The 22787-nt window shown below is 34.6% G+C and overlaps 1 protein-coding gene across 7 annotated transcripts in view; it reads left to right on the top strand.

Annotated features, from left to right (window-relative positions):
- Nucleotides 1–22787, top strand: part of CHD1 (chromodomain helicase DNA binding protein 1) — an 81747-nt gene that overhangs the window by 2131 nt on the left and 56829 nt on the right. For all 7 annotated transcript variants that reach the window (XR_007476319.1, XM_033400603.2, XM_033400616.2 and 4 more), the window contains exon 2: nt 70–267. Coding sequence is in view for 6 of the 7 variants with exons in the window: in XM_033400603.2 (XP_033256494.1) it covers nt 215–267 (53 nt within the window). In the remaining variant the exon portion in view is untranslated. The remainder of the gene's footprint in view (nt 1–69; nt 268–22787) is intronic.

Raw genomic sequence — 22787 nt, forward strand, 5'->3', positions numbered from 1 at the left:
AGTTCCAAATAGACTTATCTTTTTGTCTACAGGAAATTTTCTCACTTTCTTAATTTTTTTTTTTTTTAGGTGAGTCAGAGGGTCCCAGGAAACCTGTGAATGTTGAAGAAAATTCATCTGTGAATTTTTGATATTCAAAGAGGAGTCAGTATTTATGTTCGTCTTTTAAACTGGGAAGATTTATATTTTATTTTAAAACTTCTTGATATTTACAATGAATGGACACAGTGATGAAGAAAGTGTTAGAAACAGTAGTGGAGAGTCAAGGTAAGTACTTTATTATCAAGTTTTTATTATGAAAACAGTTGAAAACTTATGTGACTCTTTTTAGTTTTTCTAATAGGTGGCAGAGTTTTCAGATTCACTGTTAGCTCTCCAAACATTAAAAAGTTTCTAATAAATAAAGCTTTGTTGAAAATACAGAGTTTAATTATTTTTTTCCATTGAGATGCACAAAGAGAAATTTAAATATAGAAAGTTTGGGATACTTAAATCTCTTTGGAGGTCTATATTGTTTGGGTTAATAATTGAAACTAGAGCAAGTAAAGGAAGACATTTAAATTGATTTGACTGTTATTGCACTCTCCAAATAAAGGCCATAAGAATTTCTTTACTCATTTTTTTCTGGCATTTTGTCTTCTATACCTGTGCTGTCCAGTGTAGTAGTCAGTAGCCACATGTGGCTATTTAAATTTAAATTAGTTAAAATTACAAAATATTCAAAATTCAGTACTTAGTCACATTAGACACATTTCAAGTGCCGAATAGTCACATGTAGCTAGTGGCTACCGTGATGAATAGAGAAAAATTGAAAACATTTCTATCATGGCAAAAGTTCTTTTGGACACTGCTGATGTGGACATTTGTTAGAGTATTGCTGCAACACTTTTTTCCCCCATTACCTTTTCAAATTTGAGTTTTAATTATATATGACTGAGTTAAGAGTTCTTACGTGGGCCATGTCTTTGCAAAGAAGATATGGTTTATGGGAGTAAGCCATGTTAAGCTATTTTAATGTGTAAGAAACCTCTTCAAATACAAAGACTTTTAAATTCTTCTGTAGCCCCCCAGTTTTAAGTTACCAGCCACGTTAATAATTCAATCCCATGTAGTTACATATGTTTATCATATATGCTTATCATATAGAGAGGTCAGGAATATGGACACTGGGGTCAGACTGCCTGATTACTTACCCAGTTGTACTTATTAGCTGTGTGAATTAGGGCAGATTTTTTAGCCTCTGAGACATAGAGTTTTGTATTTATAAAATGGGGATTATAGTATTATTTATCTTATTTAGAGTTGAGGATTAAATGAAATGCTACCTGTAAAGGTCTTAAAATAGTTCCTGCTATAATGAGCACTCTATATTATTATAATTAGCATCATATTTTATATAACATAGAATATTACATAACTGAAACATTAATTACAGTGATGGAGAAATGTGAAGGACAAGGAACAGGAAAGTTTTGGCAGTTAAGAGGGCTTCAGGAAAATGTTGGATAGAAAATGAAGCAGTGGGATATGTATTTGACCTGAGGCTTGGGATTTTCTGGTTATGCCAGGTATACTTTATCAGTTTCACAGGCAGACTGTTTGGATAACAAGAACATCATAGAAAACAAGGAGTAGTTATGGGAAGCAGAATGATTTAGTAGAACAAGTATTGGTCTAGGAGTTACAAAACCTGAGTTGACCTGTCTCTGCACTAACTCGTTCTCTGAATGACTTCTGAACTGTAAAATGAGAGTTGAATTAAATGATTTTGAAGTTTCATCCTACTACTTAATATACAAAGTATTTAACAACAGAGTTTAACTGGAAACGCCAAAGTTGAAGGGCTAAACTAGAAGACCTTTGAGTTTCAGCTTTGATTCCAATCTCTACAGGTATATTGACTGAAGTAAGTTAATAGGAGAGTCACATTGTCCACATTCTCTTGTTCGTTGGTGAACAATGAAATGGTTAATAGGTAGAAATATCTAGGGGAAACGCAGGAGCCTAACTACCCACGAAATAGGAAATAAGACTCTTGAGAGTAAATCTTCTGGTTGAGCATGTAGAGAGATCACATGCTGTTATATTCTGACCCCTTACCTTTTCCAGTAATCTTTTATGTATTTTGCTGCCATATGTAAAGCAAAGAGGGAGTCTTAAATCAAATTTGATATAGTAGAGATGAAAAAAAATTAAACCCTGTGAAATCAAGTTTACTTGAATCTTTTACAATGCATACTCATTTTAAGTAAATGCAATGTATATTCTCTAATTATTCTGAGTCATGATTTCTACCATATAGGTTTTATGTACTTCTTAGAATTGTGGCTGTCAGGTTATCTAGTTCTTGCAACTGCCTTGGTGTTTATCTGAAGAAGGGAGACCTGCTTCTGTTTTCCTTTCATTTTCTTCCTTTCTGCTGTTACGCTGTCCTTTTCCTTTGCTCTACCGTAGTTACTAAGCTTCAGTGCCCCCATACCAGAAGCTTTCATAACAAGGCAGTACAGAGAAGGGAGATTGTGCCTAGTTAAAAGAGTGAGGTGAACTTTATAGATACAGGGATTTTCTTGCAAAAACCAAAAGTCACCATAACTATGAATATTAATATAGAGTGATGAGGGGAGAAATATGCTTTTTTTAAAAAATAAAGCACACATCTTTTTTTTAATTGATTAATTTTTTTTTTTTTTTTGGCTGTGTTGAGTCTTTGTTGGCTTTCTCTAGTTGCAGCAAGCGGGGGCTATTCTTCCTTGCAGTGCGCAGGCTTCTCACAGCGGTGACTTATCTTGTTGCAGAGCACAGGCTCCAGGCGCCGGGGCTTCAGTAGTTGTGGCACGTGGGCTCAGTAGTTGTGGCTAGCATGCTCTAGAGCGCGGGCTCAGTAGTTGTGGTGCACAGGCTTAGTTGCTCCGTGGCATATGGGATCTTCTTGGGCCAGGGATTGAACCCGTGTCCCCTGCATTGGCAGGTGGATTCTTAACCACTGGGCCCCCAGGGAAGCCCTATGCTTGTTTTTAAAATTGATTATTATTGGCTAGAATTTTTACATGTATTTTTGCTTCAGATTTCCTTTTTTTCCTTCATGGAAATTTATGAAACGAAGTAGAATTAAGCAAGAAGTCATTTGGCATTTTTAGTTGGTATGATTAGCTTTCTACTCAAAAGTGTCTGTTTTGCTTCTTTTGATGTGAAAACCTTTCCATAACCATTGACAGAAAGGAAGAAGAATACACAGGAGAACGTCTCTTTGGCTATGTTATAACTGACAATTTTGAAACTTATTTACTAAGAAACGTGTGTCAGGATGCACCTGTACCTCAGTTTCAAGTTAGCACAAAGTTTATTATATAACTGAAGTTAAGCTTTCTGAAGATACTATTGGAAGATTTCAAAGCATCAGTTCCCAGCTCTCTAGATTTCTGTTGTTAATTGTAATGAAGTTTTTCAAAGCCTGGTTAGACATTTTTTATTTTAAAGTTAACTTGAATGATGATTTCCTCCAGAAATAGATTTGTGGGTAAAGACCATAAATACATGGTTACATTTTACTAATTTTTGGACGATTGATAAATGCTTAATACTCAGAAGTAATTTCTCTGCTTGCCTGTAGATTAAATTTTCAATAATGTAAATTTGCCCACGTAAATTTGAGAATTTATTTTAATTGTTTAGTCTATATAGTATGCTTATGAAAAATTATCACAGAGTGAAGGAAATTTTGGTGATGTGTTATAACAGTCTTACCTTACTTCATTGCGGCGCGAGGGCTTCTCTGGTTGTGACCTGTGGGCTCTAGAGTGCATGGACTCAGTAGTTCTGACACAGGCTCTCTAGTTGTGGTGCACGGGCTCAGTAGTTGTGGCACACAGGCTTAGTTGCCCTGCAGCATGTGGGACCCTAATTCCCTGACACATATCGAACCCATGTCCCCTGCACTGGAAGGTGGACTGTTAACCACTGGACCACCAGGGAAGTCCCTAAAAGAATTCTTTTCCTTGATATATTATACCTTTTTATAGCATTAACAGTGCTTGACCTAATATACTTATAAATATGTTTTAAATATATATGTGTGTAAATTTTATATTTACTTAGAGGAACTCTGTTGCAATTAAATTTCCTTGGCTTACTGAAAATATTTTAATTGTTTTAAGCTTCAAGAATCTTTGGGTCTCAACTTTTGAAGTGTTTTGAGTAGGCAGTGAGTAGGAAATATCAATGGAAATGTTCTAAATGAAAATCTCATTTTTAGAAATTCAGAGTCACTTAAACACTTTTTAAAGGCTTTGAGAAAAAAGCCAGATAGTCGAAATGACCTGTTAAATTTAAGGAACACCAAGTCAAAGTTAATTTGAAGACAGGGCTGCATATTTCACCATGTATCTGTTAGTATCCTATCAAAGACTTCTATGGTATACCGTTTTTGGAAACATTGCTTTTATGTATACACATACCAGCAAGATTTCTTGCCATCAAAATCAGTTTCTTTCAATAAATGAATTTGAACATTTTTTAAAGGCAATAGAATGGTATTTCCTGAGCTTACTTTGATGTTATCTCAGAGTTTTTTAAATTAATTAATTAATTTTTATTTTTGGCTGCATTGGGTCTTCGTTGCTGCGCACGGGCTTTCTCTAGTTGTGGTGAGCGGGGGGCTACTCTTCATTGTGGTGCGCGGGCTTCTCATTGCGGTGTCTTCTCTTGTTGCGGAGCACAGGCTATAGGTGTGCGGGCTTCAGTAGTTGTGGCGCATGGGCTCAGTAGTTGTGGCACGCGGGCTCTAGAGTGCAGACTCAACAGTTGTGGTGCACGGGCTTAGTTGCTCTGTGGCACGTGGGATCTTCCCAGACCAGGGATCGAACCCATGTCCTGTGCGTTGGCAGGCGGATTCTTAACCACTGCGCCACCAGGGAAGTCCTCAGAGTGTTTTTTAAAAGGTTCAATTCTTAAATTTCAAAAGTTTTTGCGAAGAAGCATTTTAAGGAAGACAGGAAAATGTGAAATCACAAAGCCAGAATGGCTAGAAATCATTGAGTTAAAGAAACTGGTTTTTAAAATTAACTGTGATGTCATTAATTGTAGGAAAGTATGACTGTTTTACATCTCATTTTTTTGTTAATCCCTCTTTCTTGATTCAGTATGTACTTTCTTCATCTTTTCCTACTAGTTTTCTCTTTCCTCAAATATCTTGTACATGCTGCTGAATCTCAGATCATTTATTAAGATCATTTTTTATGCTTTGAAAACTCAATAAACTGTTAATCAGGAGCTTTGGTAATAGGTTACTCTCTCCAAACCGAATTCACGGAATTAAAATTTTCCCGGGACTTCTGAAAATGGTGGTTAATCTAGATTACTGCAATGTATTTAGACTAATTTTTAATTGGTAAAGATAAGAGAATTGTATGTGATTTGACTTTCAAAGACATTATTTTTATCTTCACAGGCGTGAGATAATGGGGCAAATATTAATGTGTAGTTGCCCCTTTTTTATACTGGTTAAGTCATTGCTTATTTAAGATATTGATGACTTGCGGGTTATAGCTGGTACAGTTCTGTGTTTAAAAATACAAGTATTTGTGGCGAAGACATAAAGTTTGGTGGCGAAAACTTTTTTTTGTATTTTTTATGAAAAATTTTAAAACATTACAGAAGTAGAAAAGTTATAGCTCCAGTTGTGGTACTTGGTGTAGCAGCATTGGCATCACCTGGGAGCTTGTTTGTAATGTTCAACCTTGGACCTCACCCCAGACCTCCTGACTCAGAATCTTCTTTCTAACAAGATTCCCAAGTGATATGTATTCATAATAAGTTCATATGCATTATATATGAAGCTGTTTGCATGGAGTCATTCACCACCTTGCTACTTGTTGTTATTGATGTCATTATACATGCTTTTTATTTTCTGGGAACCCCCCAGAGAACTGTGTCATAGGCCATGCAAGCAAGAAGTTGGGTACGTTTCATTTCTCAGTAATAATGGCAACCAGTAATTATTGAACTCTTACTCTGACTGAGCCATGGTGTACATGGTGCATTACATTAATTTATTGTAGCTATTCCTTCCAAAATTCCTGTGATGTATTTAGTACTATGTTTACCATTCTCCAGAAGGGGAAACCAGATTTATAGCCTTTTTAAACGTCTTAAAAAATACCAAACAACTATTAACCAAATTTCAGATTTTACTTGGATTTTATTGTTTTTCCATTAATGCCCTCTTTCTATTCCAGGATTCAGTCCAGGGTACCATGTTGCATTCAGTTGTTAACTCTCCCCAGTGTCCTCTGATCTGTGAGAGTTTCTAAGTCTTTCCTTAATTTCTTTAACAGTCTTGAGAAGTACTGGCCAGGTATCCTATAAAACATCCCCCAATTTGGATTTGTCTGATTTTTTTTGCTAGGATAAACTAGGGTTATCAGTTACCAGTTTTTAGAAAGAGTATCACAGAGATGAAGTGCTCTACTGGTCACATCATATGGGGAGCAGAATATCCACTTGACATTACTGATGATGTTAACCTTTATCATTTGACCAAGGTAGTATTTGCCAGGTTTCTCCACTATAAAGTTACTGTTTTTCTCTTTCCATAGTGTATTCTTTGGAAGTAAGTCACTATGTCTAGCCCACTCTCAAGGGATGTGAGTGGTGGCATGGGTGGGAATTAAGTTCTGTCTCCTGCTGGGAGGGAGTAACTACATAATATTAAATGGAATTCTTCTATAAAGAAATAATTTCTCCCTCATTAATTCTGTCATTCACTTATATAAGCACGGACTTATTATGTATATTTTATTCTTTGGGTTATAATCCAGTAGGTTAATTTTATTGTTCAAATTGTTTTAGCCTTGCCCATTGGGAACGCTTTCAAGTTGGCTTCTGTGTTCTTTTTACACCCTCCCATTCTTTTGCCCTAGAATCAACCATTTCTCCAAAGAGCCCTGGCTGGTTTCTTTTATTGGAGAAAAGGGTAATTAGAAACCAAGATTTGGGTGCTGGGTTGCTACTCAGGTGTCACTGCTTCGAAGTCCTCTCAGTAGACAGAGCAGACAGAGTTATATCAATCTATAGATGTTTATATATACTAAACCATGTGTATCTATAGTTGTTTCTGTGTCTGTCCATCTGTGTGCATTTTTAAAAATTTTATTTATTTATTTGTTTATTTTTGGCTGCGTTGGGTCCTCGTTGCTGTGCGTGGGCTCTCTTTAGCTGCGGTGAGCAGGGGCTACTCTTCGTTGTGGTGCGCGGGCTTCTCATTGTGGTGTACGGGCTCTAGGCACGCGGGCTTCAGTAGTTGCGGCGCATAGGCTCAGTAGTTGTGGCTCGTGGGCTCTACAACACAGGCTCAGTAGTTATGGCTCACGGGCTTAGTTGCTCCGTGGTATGTGGGATCTTCCCGGACCAGGGCTCGAACCCATGTCCCCTGCATTGGCAGGCGGATTCTTAACCACTGTGCCACCAGGGAAGCCCCCATCTGTGTGCATATTAGGGTAAACGTGAATTAGTACTGTTGTCTCCAATTCTAATCCTATACTACAGGATTCATCCTAATCTTCCTTTCTTGTACCTTCATAACTTCCATCTCTAGTAGAGAGAAACTTGGCTCCCACCATCTGCCATCCACCATGCATGCACTCCAACCTCAGTATACAAGTAAAGTAGTTTCAGAATTTTTAGACTATACTCCCAGAAGAAACAGATTTACCAACTAAAATACAGTGTTTATGTACAGTGTACAGTTCCTATTATATTTAGCCTTATATTTTCTAGTCAGAACACTGATTTCCAAAGTTACTTGAGGTAGCTTTCTTCCCCTCATCCCCTTCAGTGTGGTTATGTCATAAGTTTGTAATAGTTAGATTCATATATCAGTTTGCATTCTATCCTGGGATCCTCAGTCACATGGGTTTATGTTTTAAACTTGCATATATTACATTTACTCTGTGATATACAGTTTCATGGGTTTTGACAAATGCATAGAATCATTTATCCTCCACCCCAGTACTGTACAGAATGATTCCTTTACCCTAAAAGTTGCCCTCTGTGTCCCAGATCTACTGAATCAGAATTTTCATTTTAACAAAATTCCCACAGAAATGTATAGGCATATTAAATTTATATGAATATATATGAAACTATTTACCTGGAGTCATTCAGTATCTTGCCATGTTTTGAAATTATAAATTAAGTTGCAGAAAGATTATTTTGATCTAGAGGTGATAATGGAATAGCCAAGTACACAATCAAGTGACTATGCTCAAACTCATGGGGTCGTATAGGCATTCAGGTGAGGTGAAAGAAAATGGAATTGGGCAAATTACTGGAGTGAGGTAATGGGCTATATGGGAAGTCTTCATGGAGTTTTTGAACTTTGTAATCTTATTGATCAGAAATGATGTGGTTTGGAAAGAAAAGAAGAACAAATGGTGTATATTGAGAAACATGATGGAGAGGAAGGTTTTCACAGGATTCATAGTCCCCCAGTAAAAGAAGTACAAGTTCCCTAGTGCAGAGAATGTGTTGGACATCTTAGTTTTTTACCCTGAGGTTTGTTTAGTGTCATACTGAAATTTTGGATGGTTTAGTCCCAGGTGGAGGAAGGCGGAAAAAAGGAAGCATAGCTGAATAAACACTACGTGTATTAAGAGATACTAATGGGAGAGTATATTACCCATGTGAATGGACTGGCCAGACCCACTGGTTTCAGAGAGAGACTCTAGGAATCTCTTGTACCGGAATCAAGTTCTTGTGTATTAATGACTGAGAAAATTGCTGTTTATAATTAGTATATTATCTGTCATTGTGATATGAGGTGACTGCTAAGAAGTCAACTTTAAATAAATGTTAAACTGAATTTGAAAGTTGCTTTGGTGTGGATAGATTGAGATTTCAGTTATTGAGGTTAAAATACAGAGACCCACAAAGTTCTGGCTAAACAGTACTGGCTTATGGGATCCACTGTCTACAGTATCTATCAGAGCTGTGGCATAAGGCACAAAAATAGTGGGGAGCACTTTTCTCAATGAAAACCATTTTCATTAGCTGTTTCACATCTCACTGCTTTTAGAAATACACTTCTCTGTTCCCAGATAGTTATTTAGATGATTGAGCAACTACTATGTAATGAATATCATAAGATGCTAAAATTTGAGATTATTCTCTAAAACTTAAAATCAAGAAAGAGACCTAAACCTTTAATGTCTGAGTATCAGGTGGGTATGGTAAATACAGAGAGATACAGTCTGCAGCAGTTCAAAGGTAGGAGACAAGGAAGTTTGATCATAAGACAGATGGTTAATCTCTGTATCAAACCCAATATCAGAATGAAATTTTGTGCTTTTTTTGTTTGTTTTTGCGAGATCATTTAAAACCTCTGGTAGCCTTAAATTTTACGCATGTTAAAAGTCCTTGTAATGTGGCTTTTATGGTGGTGAGGTGTTTTGACAGGCTTAGGCAAAAAGCAAAGAATAATTTTTTATACTGAGGAAAAATGAGGTTAGAAGGCAATACATTATGCTGAAGAGTTTATATGTAAAGGATTGGGGTCATTGGAAGAGTGGAGTTAGTCTAAATTCCCTCAAAGAAGGCTGTTCTTGTTTTTGTGCTTGAGGTAGATTATAATATGATGATTGCCATCTGATGCAAATACTATAGTATTTCCAGTTCTAAATTACTAAATCCTGAATTACATTAATAAAAGGAAGAAGTTTGATCTGAAAGGAAATTTTATAAGAAAAGAATTACAATTAGGGGTACATGAGAGCTGAAAATGTAAATAATCTCCTTATTCCAGTTTTAGCATGTATTTTATACCAAAGGTTTGACCTAGTGTGCAGTAGTTTATCTCAGTCATACTGTACTACATTGATCATTTCACTTTTTTTTTCACTAAATGACACGGTAGATGCAGGTTCTTATGTGCAGCACACTCTCATGGGTATCTGCAGACTGTGATGAATACCAAATTACAAATAATTTTGTTAGAAAGTAAAATATATAGCGCTGGGAACTTTGTTTTCTTGTTAGAGTATTCATTAAAGTAATTTAAAAGCATATAAGTATTTTTAAAACCTTTTTAAAAAAGCAAATTAATCAAATGATTAATCTTTTAAAGATTGAACTTTTAAATGTAGACATTTATTTTATTCTTTGTGCTAATTTTAAAATTGTGGATAATTTCAAACATATGCAAAAGTAGTGACGATAAAGTGAACCCTCGTGTATATGTCATCTAGTTTCAACATATTTCATCTCATGGTCAATCTAGTTTAATCTGTAAATCCTACCTACTACTCCTCCCCTCAATTACTTTGTGGATTGTTTTGAAACATTATATAATTTCTACATGTGTTAGACTTCGCATGATAGGTAACACTAATGGGGAAAAAATATAAACGTTAAGTTTTGCCTACTTGTTATAATTATAAATAATAGAATTAGAGGGTTTTATCATATCATAGATATTATAACAAATTTCATACATGTTTTATGAAACTTGTTAAGTGACTTTGAAGTGTATGTATACATAGTCCTTATTTCTCATCTGATTCCCTGAATGCTTATTAGAGAAACTTTTGAGTTTACTGCCTTTGCCTCAGATTCAGCATGACTAAACCCAGTCATCTTTGAAATTAGTCTTTCTAAATGTTACCTTTCTTAGCATCTATTTCTAGCAGTTTTATTCTCATTTATTCAGTTAGAGACTTTAAGAATAATACTGTACTTTAAGAAGAGTTTATGATAGAATTTTGCATTGGATTGGTAATTTAGAATGCTAGAAGGAGCTGTTGTGTGTGTTCTTTAGTTCCTAAAAAAGGCAGTAACTGGTTTTCAGACCCAGGATGAATACTTTCCAGATTTTCTCAAACCTTTGATAGTTATTTTATAGCCTGTAGTGAAAGATAAGGATAACAAATTTTAATACAGTGTAATTTTATAGAATTTGAAGGTGATCTGATCTTAGTTATCATCTAGCTGAACCCTTCTCATTTTCTAAGTGACTGCTTCTATGCTAATATATTTTAAATAGTGAGTTGCAACACCTTAGAGGACCATAACTGAATTTTTTTTTAATGAAAGAGAATAATGTAAACTAATTATACTAAACTAATGTATTTACTAATACATTAGTAAACTAATGTAAACTACTAATAATGTAGTTACTAATGTAACTACAAAAGTGTTCCTTTTGTAGAGTATTACTTCATCAAACTTTTGTTACATGTGTGCATGTGTATACTACATCATGATATAAAATGTATTTATTATTTAAGTCATCCAAAAAGTTTAAAAGCCATTGCCTTTGACCACTAATTTGTATTTTTTTTAATTGTAAGTACTCAGTACCTGCTAATTTCCATATTGTTTCTCTAGCCCTGTTGAAGTGGATAATGGTCTATAAAAATAACTAAAGGCCCCAAGTTAATGAATTCCAGGATGTAGTTAGAAGAGAGATACATGTATAAGCATAATTTGTAATATTGTGAAGGAATTATTAGTAACATATGAGCAAAATATTGTGAACACATGGGCTGGAACAATGACCTGTCCCTAGAGAAACTGGGGAAAGTTACATGAAGGATAGGATATTTTTGAGTAATCTTAAAGAGTGAGAAGTTTTATCAGTTGCCTCAGAGAAGAAGTGTTTTCTAGAGGGAAAGTGTGGGGAAAACACCAATACCCAGCTCTAAAATTACTCCCTCCATGAAGCCTTGTGCCTAATTTCATTTGCCCTACCTCCGGTTCCTCAATCAACAACAGATCCATCCTTATGTCTTTTTTTCCTTTTTTTTAATCATCATCCTTATATCTTTGATTCTCACAAGTTTTACTTTTCCCATGGCATTTTGTCCCTGCTAGAAACTCTTGTTCAATACTTGTTAGTTGAAGAGATGAGCAAACAAATTCAAATTACATATGTATAAAACTTGTTATTTCAAAAGTGTTTATTGCAAAAACCTTATTATAGCATATCAGTTAGAGAACCAATTAAGGTGCCATATATACTAGAGTCCTCAAAACACAGGGTCTCAAAAATAGTTACTTCATTTCATTATCAGGTAAGTGAGCTCTACCTCTTGAGGTTATCCAGGTACTCTGGCTAGTAGGACAGCTTTGTTATCTGTAACATGTGGCTTCTATTGCTCCAGTGGTTGCCATCTTCAGTCAACAGGAAGAAAATGGAAATGGGGAGGATTTAAGGCAAGCCAGTTAATGTTTAAGACGAAGATGTAGAAATTTCACATCACTTCTAGCCATAATCCATTGGCCAAAACCTGTTCACATGGCCACACCTAGCTGAAAGAGATGCTGGGAAATCTAATCTTTAGCTGGGTTGGCATGTGCCATTTAAAACTGGAGTGCCACTTATGTAATACCAAAGGGCAAGCACAGTGGATACTGGGTGAGTGGGGAGGGGCAAGTAGACAACATTCATATGGCACAACATCAAGGGAAATTAAAAATAAATCACTCCTATCATCCTAAGAAATTAGTGGCTTTCATTTTTCTGAATTTTCTTTCAGTTCTTCATAATATTAGTGTTTGTTTTCTTCACTTAGCCTTCTCTGAACCTCAGTTTGTTTATTTATTATATGAAAATGAAAGGATTAGATGAGAACCCAGTGTTTGGCACATAGCACCTGTTAGTAATCACCATGTCTTCCTTTTTTTTTATTAGTTTGTTTTGAAAATGTTAGTATTTCTACAGGTTTTATTCATAGACATTTTATATATTTATACTGATGACAGTCCAAAGAACACCTAACACAAATTTTGAAGTAATGATTCTGATCTTGAACTCAGGAGAAAAAAATCAGTTTTTAAAATTCTAATAGCTATTAATATTGAGCTCCTAGTATATGTCAGATAATATGCTTTACATTTTTTTAAATCTTCACAGTAATCCTTAAGTATGTTTATTATTTCCATGTGGTAGAAACCTGAGGCTTATCTAATGGGTGTAAATATATACATATAATGAGACAAAAGGGCTAGGAGGCGAGGAGAAAATAAGTCAGTTGAATTTCAGAACACCATCAAGTTAGTCCCGAATTTCCCCACAAATGTCTGTCAAAAAATTCTTTCAAAAACTCCCTCAAAGAAGTCCTTTTGAATGGCATTGACAATTAAGCAGTAGTTAAGGAGGAAGGGAGCAAGGCGTAAAGTGACAATTTAGTGCAATATGCTTGTTCTTTAGAACAGTAAATACAGTTCTTTGATTGCAAATACAGTTCTATTTATTGTAATATAATAAATAAATTATTACTGTAATTATCAGGCACACAAGCCTCTATTATAATAAAATCAGTTTACCTTTTATCAATGTACCCTATAACTTCTCTTCCCCTCCTCCTCTCCAGAGTCTAATTCATCTAAATTCTACCAGTTTAAAAAAAGGAAAGAAAAATTACGGAAATGTGATATATTAGAAAGAAAATCTTTACATATTAGGAAGTAAAGAAGTAAACAAATGGATATGTTTTTAAAATGAAATCGTCGATTTAAGCCTTTGATAAAGGTAGTCTAACTTACATATGATGTTTAAATACACAGTGTTTTTTTCTTCTTCGTTAGTGCTACTGTTTTGAGATGTTCCTTTCATTCCTCCTCAGTACTTCTACACCCACTTCAGTATTACTTTCTTTTGACTTTTCAATCTATTCCAAGATTTATCAGGGCCAGTTTCTTCTGTTGGCGATCTGGTGGTAAGGAAAGCAGCTGTCCGTTGCTACCACTTTCTTAGAAGGTCATTATTTTATTCATTCTTTCTTTATGTTCCATTGCAGGCTAGTTTCCAATTCCTGTGATTAAAAAAAGCATGTTTTTCCTGTAACGTAGAAGAATCTTTGTTTATTCACTTGAGAGTACATCATTTTCAAGTACTCAGTATAGATAGTAGTGTTTTCTTTAGGTCAAAGGACTGATAAGAGTGGAAAGTTGAGTATAGAGAAAGGAGGTCTTGCAATTCTGTTATAGGCTGGGCTGAGCTAACATAGACTCTCACTCTGAAGCACTTCCTACCCACAAACACGTGAAAATGCTAAATAATATAGAGCAAAGGAAAAAAAAGTAGATGTGCAGCTGAACTTTAGAGAAAACTTTGATGTGCCAGGAACAGAACGGAACTCAAAGTCAGAGCAGTAAGCTCTGAGCAGACAGGGCAACGTAGGATATTTGGAAGGGGCCCTCTGGACAGGGTGCTGGGATTGGGACTGGAACTTAGTATTTGACTACAGAATTAAGTCTCCTTAAAGCTGGGACCTTAGAAGGGTTGTCTTCTCTGAAGACAGTTTATGAAGTCTCCCTATATGTGCCTTCAAGGACATTTTTTGGTGGTGAGGATAAAATGGAATTCGTTTTACCAAAATATTTTGAAAGCTATAAAGAGATATTAAAAATTTTGTCTTAATTGGAGTATAAATGAGAAAAGGAGCCATAAGGGCCAAACGGATAACATAAATGAATGAAGCTGTCCAGGTATAAGACATTTGTTTAGGGGAGGCGACTGGTGAATTGGAGGTCATATCCTTCATCAAAAGGAACCAGTGCTACTTAGATATAGACAATTGTGACCATGTGGGAAGTGGACCTGGTGTTTTCAGATCGTCTGATTCTTCAAAATAAAAAAAAAGGAAGAAAAAATTTCTTCTTAAAATTATTTTCTCCAAAACAGTTTTAAGTTAGATGACTTGGAGGAAGAAAAAACCCAAAAGAGAAAAGTAGAGGCAGAGAAACCAGGAGTAAGAACAAGAAAATTTCTGTGGAAGATTTAGGCTTATGGAGTTTTTGAATAAAAGCAATGAGGAGGTAGTATTAGCCATTTATTAATTCACAAATATATTTTCAGAATATGTCAGGTAGAGTGCTAGAAAGTAGGGATACAGTTGTTAAGTAAAACACCCCTGTGCTCATACTAGTTTATGTTAAGCATACACTAAGTGCCAGATACCATGCTAGATGTCTAATGTAGTCTGGGGGAAGAGGTCTAGAACTAGGGAAGAAGGTGGGATGAAGATTAACAAGTTTTCCAGGTAGGGAGAATTGCTTCATACCAAGGCTATGAGGTGAGAAAGCATGGCAAATTCAAGGGCTAAAGGAGGTTAGTGAGACTAGGGTGCAGAATAGAGACATTTAAGATAAATTGGAGAGGTAGGCAGAGATCAGATTTTAGTCATTTTATCCCAAGAACAAAAGTGAGTCATTAAAACTCCTCAAGGTACTAGCTTCACCAGAGGCTATGAGATGGGGCCAAGGCATATGTAATTGAAAACTTGGAGAGGGATGGTCATCTTGATGTTTGTTAGAATTTGAAAAGCATTTCTCAGAGCCAATCCATACATACAGAGAATCATAACATTTTAGTTATGTGGAACTCATGAGGAAGTAAACCATTGATGATAGCTGCACTAAAGCTCCTAAAAACTTAACTTGAATAAAACAATTTAAAAATGGATTTAATGTCTTACTGAACAGAATATTAATTTTTCATGGTCACTCAGGTTATTAAGAACATTCACTTACCATAACCTTGGGAATACTGGAAAAGAATATTGGCTTTTATACTAAAAGAACCTTGCAAATGTGAATTTTGAGTACTTTTCCTACTGTCAGACAGCTGGAAATTTTGAAGGCAAATCAGAAGGGCCAAAAAAGGGAGCATCTCCTGGCTGAGTCAGCCTGGTTGAGTAGCCTTCTGGGAAGTACAACCCAACATTTCTGCTTATGTTTCATTTGTCAGAACTTTTAGCTAATAGCCATACTTTAGCTGCAAGGAGTTTTTGCTGTACACTTTTTTATACTTTGTAGACCATAACATTGGGATTTCTATTACTAAGGAAAAGAAGACATACTGAGTTGGGTGACCAGCAGTTTCTGAGGCAGCTGTTACATACAGCTGGTCTTTAATTTCTCTTCCTTAGTGTTTTTATCTTTCCATATCTCTTAAGGAAAAGCTTTATGCAGTTCTTATATTTTTACCTATTCAGCTTGGCCATTTTATTGGCTGAATATTAGATATTTTATTTTTCATGCCACTGAATGTTTACTTACTTGCCTGTTTCATATGCATTTGACTTCTGCAGCTTTAAAATTTCCTCATCTTTGTACCTTTTACTACTTGAATATGAGACACCACAATATTGAATATTAGTGACACAATCTTGTGGTATTGGAAAAAGTTATTTTTGTTTATTAACATTTCAATTTTGAATTAATTTCAAATTACAGAAAAGTTGTAAGAATTTCAAATTACAGAAAAGTTGCAAGAATAGTTCCTGTAATATGCTTCTGCCTGGATGCACTGATTTTTAGCTTTTTGCCACATTTCCCTTTTATTCTTTCTTTTTATACATATATGTTTATATACATGATATTTATGTAATATGTATTTATTTTTCCTGAATAATTTGAGAGTAGGTTGCAAAAATCATATCCATTTATGCTTTTAAAACTTCAGTATATATATTTTTAAGAACCAAGGAATTCCCTTATATAAGCCCTGTATAGTTATTATATTCAGGAAAATTTACGTTAATATAATACTTTAATCTTTATTCTGTATTCCAGTTTGGTCAATCATCCCAGTCATCTTTCAGTACAGGGTTCAGTCTAAAATTGGATTTGGCTGTCATGTCTCTTTAATCTCCTTTAATCTGAAACAATTCCTCTTTCTTTGTCTTTCATGACATTAGCATTTTGAAGGCTATAGGCTAGTTATTTTATACAATATATTTCTCAATTTAGGTTTGTCTTATGTTTACTTATGATTTGATGCAATTTATATATCCCCTGCACTCTGCATCCCCTGGCTGGAGGACGGTGTGAGTGATGATATGTCTTTCACAAAGGTATCAAATCTGGAGGCTCATAATGTCTGTCTGTCCCTATTGGTGATATTAATTTTGATCACCAGGACAGGGTGATATCTGGTTTTTCCACTGTAGTTTCTAATTTATCCATTAATACAGCTAATAAGCAATTTGTGAGAAGATACTTTGAGACTGTGTAAATATCTTACTCATCAAACTCTCCCCCTAGATTTAGCATCTTTTGATGATTTTTGCCTGAACCAGTGTTTTCTATGATGATTGCAAAATGGTAATTTTCTAACACTGCCACTCTGTCCACATTTACCAGTTGGCATTCAGAATTCTTTCAGCCTGTCATCTGCCATCTGTCTGTCTGTCTTTCTACCTACCTACCTATCATAAGCATGGACTTGAGGATTCCTGTTTTATTTACTAGGTAATAATCCTTTACTGTCTGTTTTGATGCTCAAATCAGATTGAGCTGATGGAAGCCCCTTCAAGTTGGCTCCCATATCCTGTTTTTTCTTCTTTTCTCTTTAGTATTTTGCTTTTTGGCACAGCAAGCTTGTTTAGGTTCATCCGGTGCCTTCCCTGTCCCAGCCTTAGAATCTGCCATTTCTCAAAGGACTTCTAGTTTACTTAAGTGTGGATTTGTATTTAGGAATCAAGACCTGGGTGCTAGGTGATTGTAAATTTAAAATTTCAAAGGGGATATATTTACATTGGTTGATAAATAGCAAATAAGAAGATACACTGCCATAAATACAAAAAAGATATGCAGAGGGTCATTTTTTTGTATCATTGTTTGTGGTATCAAAAGACTGGTTCATCTTTGATGGACAGGTTGAAACTATGGTGTATCTACAAAATGGAGTATATGCAGTTGCATGAAGGAAAGGGGACTGTATCCCTACACTGCTATGGAATGACCTCCAGGATACAATGTGTGTATAAAGGACATTTATATAAGATTCTAAATATGTTAATGATCATTTGTGAAAAGGGAATATACATATACTCTTACTCATAATTTGCTTATATTGAAAAAGGGAAAATAAGTGAAAAACTTAAAAAAATAATTTCTGAAGGGGGAGAGAGGTCATGGTGTAGAGGAGACAAGGATGGAAGCTGGATTTTGATGATAACTTTGGTAGCTCAGGTTGGATCCAAGTAAATAATAAAGCAACATTAGGTCAAAGTGAATAAAAAGCAGTTCCTAAAAATGAAAAAAAAAGCAAATGACCCTAATTAAACAAAATTAGTGACCATACAGAAGTTTGGTGATCAAAACTAATATCACTAATAAAATATCACTATTTTAGTTGGCTTCAAAGCAGTAATTTGATAGTAGGGGTGAGTATTCCCTGAAGGCCAAGGAGAATTGTGAAGAAATCTTAACTTTTAGTTAAGACATCTTAACTTTTAATTAACATTGTTAATCAATGTTATTGCTATTTTGAAACTGTTATGTATATTCTAAGATAAAGCAAATAAATAATTTTATTAGTGTCATTTGGAACTCAACCCAAGTGATGGTACAAATATAAAATCAGAGAAGTAAAAAACCTACAAATTTGACTTGGAATTACAGTGTAAATTCTTAATTCATTGTCTCTAAAAATACACGTATCCTAGCTCATCTTATTAAAAAAAAATCTTAAAAACAATGACCAATCCAGTAGTAATAGGCTCACCTAGTACTCAGATTGCAATTTAATTTCCAGCTTAAACAGAAGCAGGACTTTTTGATGAAATGCCCTGAGTTACAGTCTGAGGCAAGAAATACATAAGATGAGCGTGGTCCATCTCATCAGACCAGAAAGTGAGGAAGCTATCAAAGACGACTTGAGGTCTTGTGAAAAGGATTCAGGAAGTAGTAAAGGGTTTCCTGTTCGCTAAAGAGGGGACAATTTGGGCATTAACAATGATAATGGATTGTTAAAACTCATCAAATAACTTCAAATCCATGAGTTCATAATGAGACTTAGAAAATTACTGGTCTACTTACTTTGAAAGGATGCTAGCAATTTAACTCATTTTGAAAGCTGGAAAAGAAGGAAAAGAAATGTAAGTGCATTTCCTATATGAACTGTACCTCAAAGTTAACAAATATGGTGAGGGAAATTTTCTCCTTATAGAAGAAGTATTCCACCTACTAGTGAAGAAATGATATAATGAGTAAATAAAGAATGATATAATATCACCATTTTACTGCCTCTAAATAAATAGTGGATGAATTCCCTGTAGGGGTTATGAGGAACTGTATAATGGAAGGATAAGGCTGAAAATAACCTGCACACACAGATCAAACAACCTCATACAAAAAGAGACAACCAAACATTGTTTTTTCTAATAGAAGTCCACAACAACTCTTAAAATACATTCTTGTCAAGAAGAACTGAATTTAAATCTGAGCCTCTAGATAGAACAGTTTACAAGAAATACAAGGGACAGAAAAATCTGTGCAATAATACCACAGAGGTGCAGTCAGTAAAATCTGGAAAGCAGGAAATGTCTGCAGGAAAAACTGCCTAACTTATTCTACAAAATAAATTGCAAGGGGAAAAAAAAAGGAGAGGGAACTGTCAGGTTAATGAAAGAGACTTAAGAAATATGTGATTCAGTTGCAGTATATGAACTGTGTTTGGATTTCCAGTCCATGAAGAAACAAAATCAACTAAAGAGATAAACTAAACTGGATATTTAATACTATTTAATAATAATATCATATTTAACATTAAGGAATAAGTGATTTTGTTTTAAAAATGATACTCATTTTGTGGGTGTTTAAAAATAGGAGTTTTTTTGTTGTTTGTTTTTACATATGAGTACTAAAGTATTTATGGATGAAATTTTAACATGTTTGAGATTGTGTGTTTGTGGGAAGCTGGATTATTTGAAACAAGATTGGTATGAGTTGTTAATTGCGAAGCTGGTTGTTAGATAAATGGTAATTCATTATATTACTCTTGTTTATATTTGAAATTGAGCATAGAAACAAGCTTGAAAAGAAACTTTAATTTGAATTGCTATTTTATGTTTAAATGTTGTATTTCTACTTAATTTACCCTAAGAAAACTATAATTTTATCAAAGTACCCATAAACATGATGGTGGGTTTTTTTTTTTTTTGGTAAATTGAGAAAGATGAGGAAAAGAATTCAGTGTTTTTATTTTTTTAATAATCTACCACCTTATTACTGTTGGGCTAGTGAGATTTAATATAAGTAATAACTCTTAAATGGTATACAGATAGTTATGTTGTATTAAAAAATCAGTGCTATTGATTACTACCTAAATAAATAAAATGTTAATTGGAGCTTAGAAATATTTTTTATAGTCAAACTCAATTTGTGAATTTTATGTAAGACGTTGTATCCATATATATCTTTGATTTGTTTGCTTATGTATACATTTATCCACCCACCAAACATATATTGAGCCCTTCATTTAGTGCTCAGCATACAAAGAACAAGTAAGAATTCCAGGAACATATGGTAGAATACCAAAGGTAGGATACCAAAAAACAAAAGAAAACTACAGTGATTATTATATGATGTGTGGCAAGATAGTAATAGGTACAGGATGCTGTGGGAATGCTGAGGTAAGCCTGATTTAATGTTCAGGTGATTTAATGTTGGAGTCAAGAGAGATTTGTTGGAGAAGTACCCATGAAGTGAGGCTCAAGTAGAAATTATATAGTGGGGAAAAAAAAAGGGAAGTAATTATGCAAAAGCAGGAAGTGGGAAGAGAAACTCGCTCTCAGAGAATTACAAGTAGTTTGCTATCACTAAAACTAAGGGTTTATGTGGGAAAGTGGCTGGAGATAGGTTGGCAGAGACAAATTCCTGCACCTCATAGGTGTTTGACCTTTGTTACAGAAACACTGAAAACTTCTCAAGTTAGGCCATGTTTAATTTTTATTCTAGAAAGAGCATTATGAGCAGTGGCTGTCTAGAAAGAGCATATGCAGCAGTGGGCTGAAATAGAATTACTTCATTAGGGAGAGGCTTTTCACCTATTTTCGCTCAGAATTTTATGTCTGAATATAGATTCTCCCCCCGCCCCCGAACCTATATATATTTTCTCTCAATTGTTAGGATTTCCTTTTAAAATAAATTATGTAAAGCATTTACATGGTTCAGAAACTGACAACTCATTTCAATCGTTGTTCCCTCTACTTTCTTCTTCCCCTCCCTTTGTAGGTAACCATTTTTAATTTAATTGTTTTATGCTGTCATTATTGCTTTTTTCAGAAGCATAAGCAACTATGTGTAAACATTTCCCCCTTCATATACAAAGGAAGCATACTATAAACACTTTTGTATCTTGCTCTTTTTACCTAACTATATATCCTGTAGTTCATTCTATGGAAGTATGTAAAACATTCCTTACTAATTCTTTGTCTATTCTTAATCCTGCTATAAACAACTAAATAAAATAAATACTTTATACTTTTAATACCTAAGGTGAAGACATTCTAATAATAAACATATGCCTTTAGAGTAGTCTAGGCTCAGGCTGTTAGCTTATCTCCAGCCAACTTTTGCCTAGAGAGTATGAAAGGAAGATTCCTACATTCACTTAAGAATTTTGATTTATTAACAAGGAATTTTGACTAGCTACTTCATGACTAATCAAGATATAATTAATAATATAGGCTCATGATAGTTCCCAAATTCAATCATCCGTCCATTTACTTTTCAGGTATTTACTGAGCGCCCACCTGTGTAAGGTATGCTGGGAAAAATAAACAGTACCCTCAAGAAGCTTGTAAGCAGTTAAAATGATACCCCTCTGCTTAATTCTTCTTTCCTAAGGGATTAGTTCATCTTTACTTTCTTTAAATGTTCCCCGATTACTGTACCTGACTTGTTTGTATCTTCAGTGTTGTGCGTACTCCTAGTTCAGTTATCTTAAATATGCCCAGTGTGGTATTTATTGGTTGACATGACTGTCTCTCCATAACAGGTTAGAAGTTCTTTTAATGGTAAGGACTTTGTCTCATCTCAGTCTTCCCAGTGCCTAACGAATGAAAGTTCTCAGTAAGGTTTATTGAATAAATGAAAAATGTCTCTTGCCTAGTGGGTTAAAGGAAAAATAAAATTGTGTCAGGAAAAATATCTTCTCTGATATTCTTGTTGAAATTTCAAGGGATCCAAGTAAAATACAGTATGGTAAATTTTGTTTTTGTTTTTTAATTAAGACACTATGCTGTTCTTGAACCAGGTGTCTAGAGGGTAGAAATTGTGGCAGAAATGTAGAAAAACATATATTCCACTAGATTCCCAGATTTTAAAAATAGGCATATGTTTGTTCACACCTTAAGCATTTTAATTTATATCTAACTTTTGGAATCAAAAGTCTTCTTGAAAACTTTTATGTCTGTGTTTCCATGTAGAAACTTCTCGCTCTCGAAAAGGAGAAATTACTTTTAGGAAGGGATTACTTTTTGATATTGCAGGATTTTCTTAGAGTAATACCTCCATCTGGTGGTATTTCTGAAAATTACAGCAAGAGAACATGAAGCTTGAGTTTTGCTGTGTGTTGGTGTATATTATATTACTGGTTGTTTCTCATGAAGCCAGATGAAATTACATCAAAAGCTGAGTCTACCATGTATTTCAAAAATTTAATGCCCTGGTTTTCAACAATTCAAATGGAAACACCAAGTGAACAAATGGCCTTTTGGATAATAGTAATTTATACAATCATTTATTTAGTACAGACCATCTCTAGACTACTTTGGACTGAAAATAAGTACTGGAGAATGAGATATTCTCATTGAACTATTAATTGCTTTCACATGTGTGTGTATAGAGGCTAGGAAAGATTTGAGAATTTTCTATTTCAGATTTATTACTAAGGAACCATAAAAGATTCAATAATTTTCTCAGAGAAGCAATTACTGATCTTATTTTTTAGTAAATTGTATTTTATCATAGTTTAGTGGTAATAATTTACATTCCCCTGAGAT

Source organism: Orcinus orca, chromosome 3, assembly GCF_937001465.1.
Source record: "Orcinus orca chromosome 3, mOrcOrc1.1, whole genome shotgun sequence".
NCBI classification, from domain to species: Eukaryota; Metazoa; Chordata; class Mammalia; order Artiodactyla; family Delphinidae; genus Orcinus; species Orcinus orca.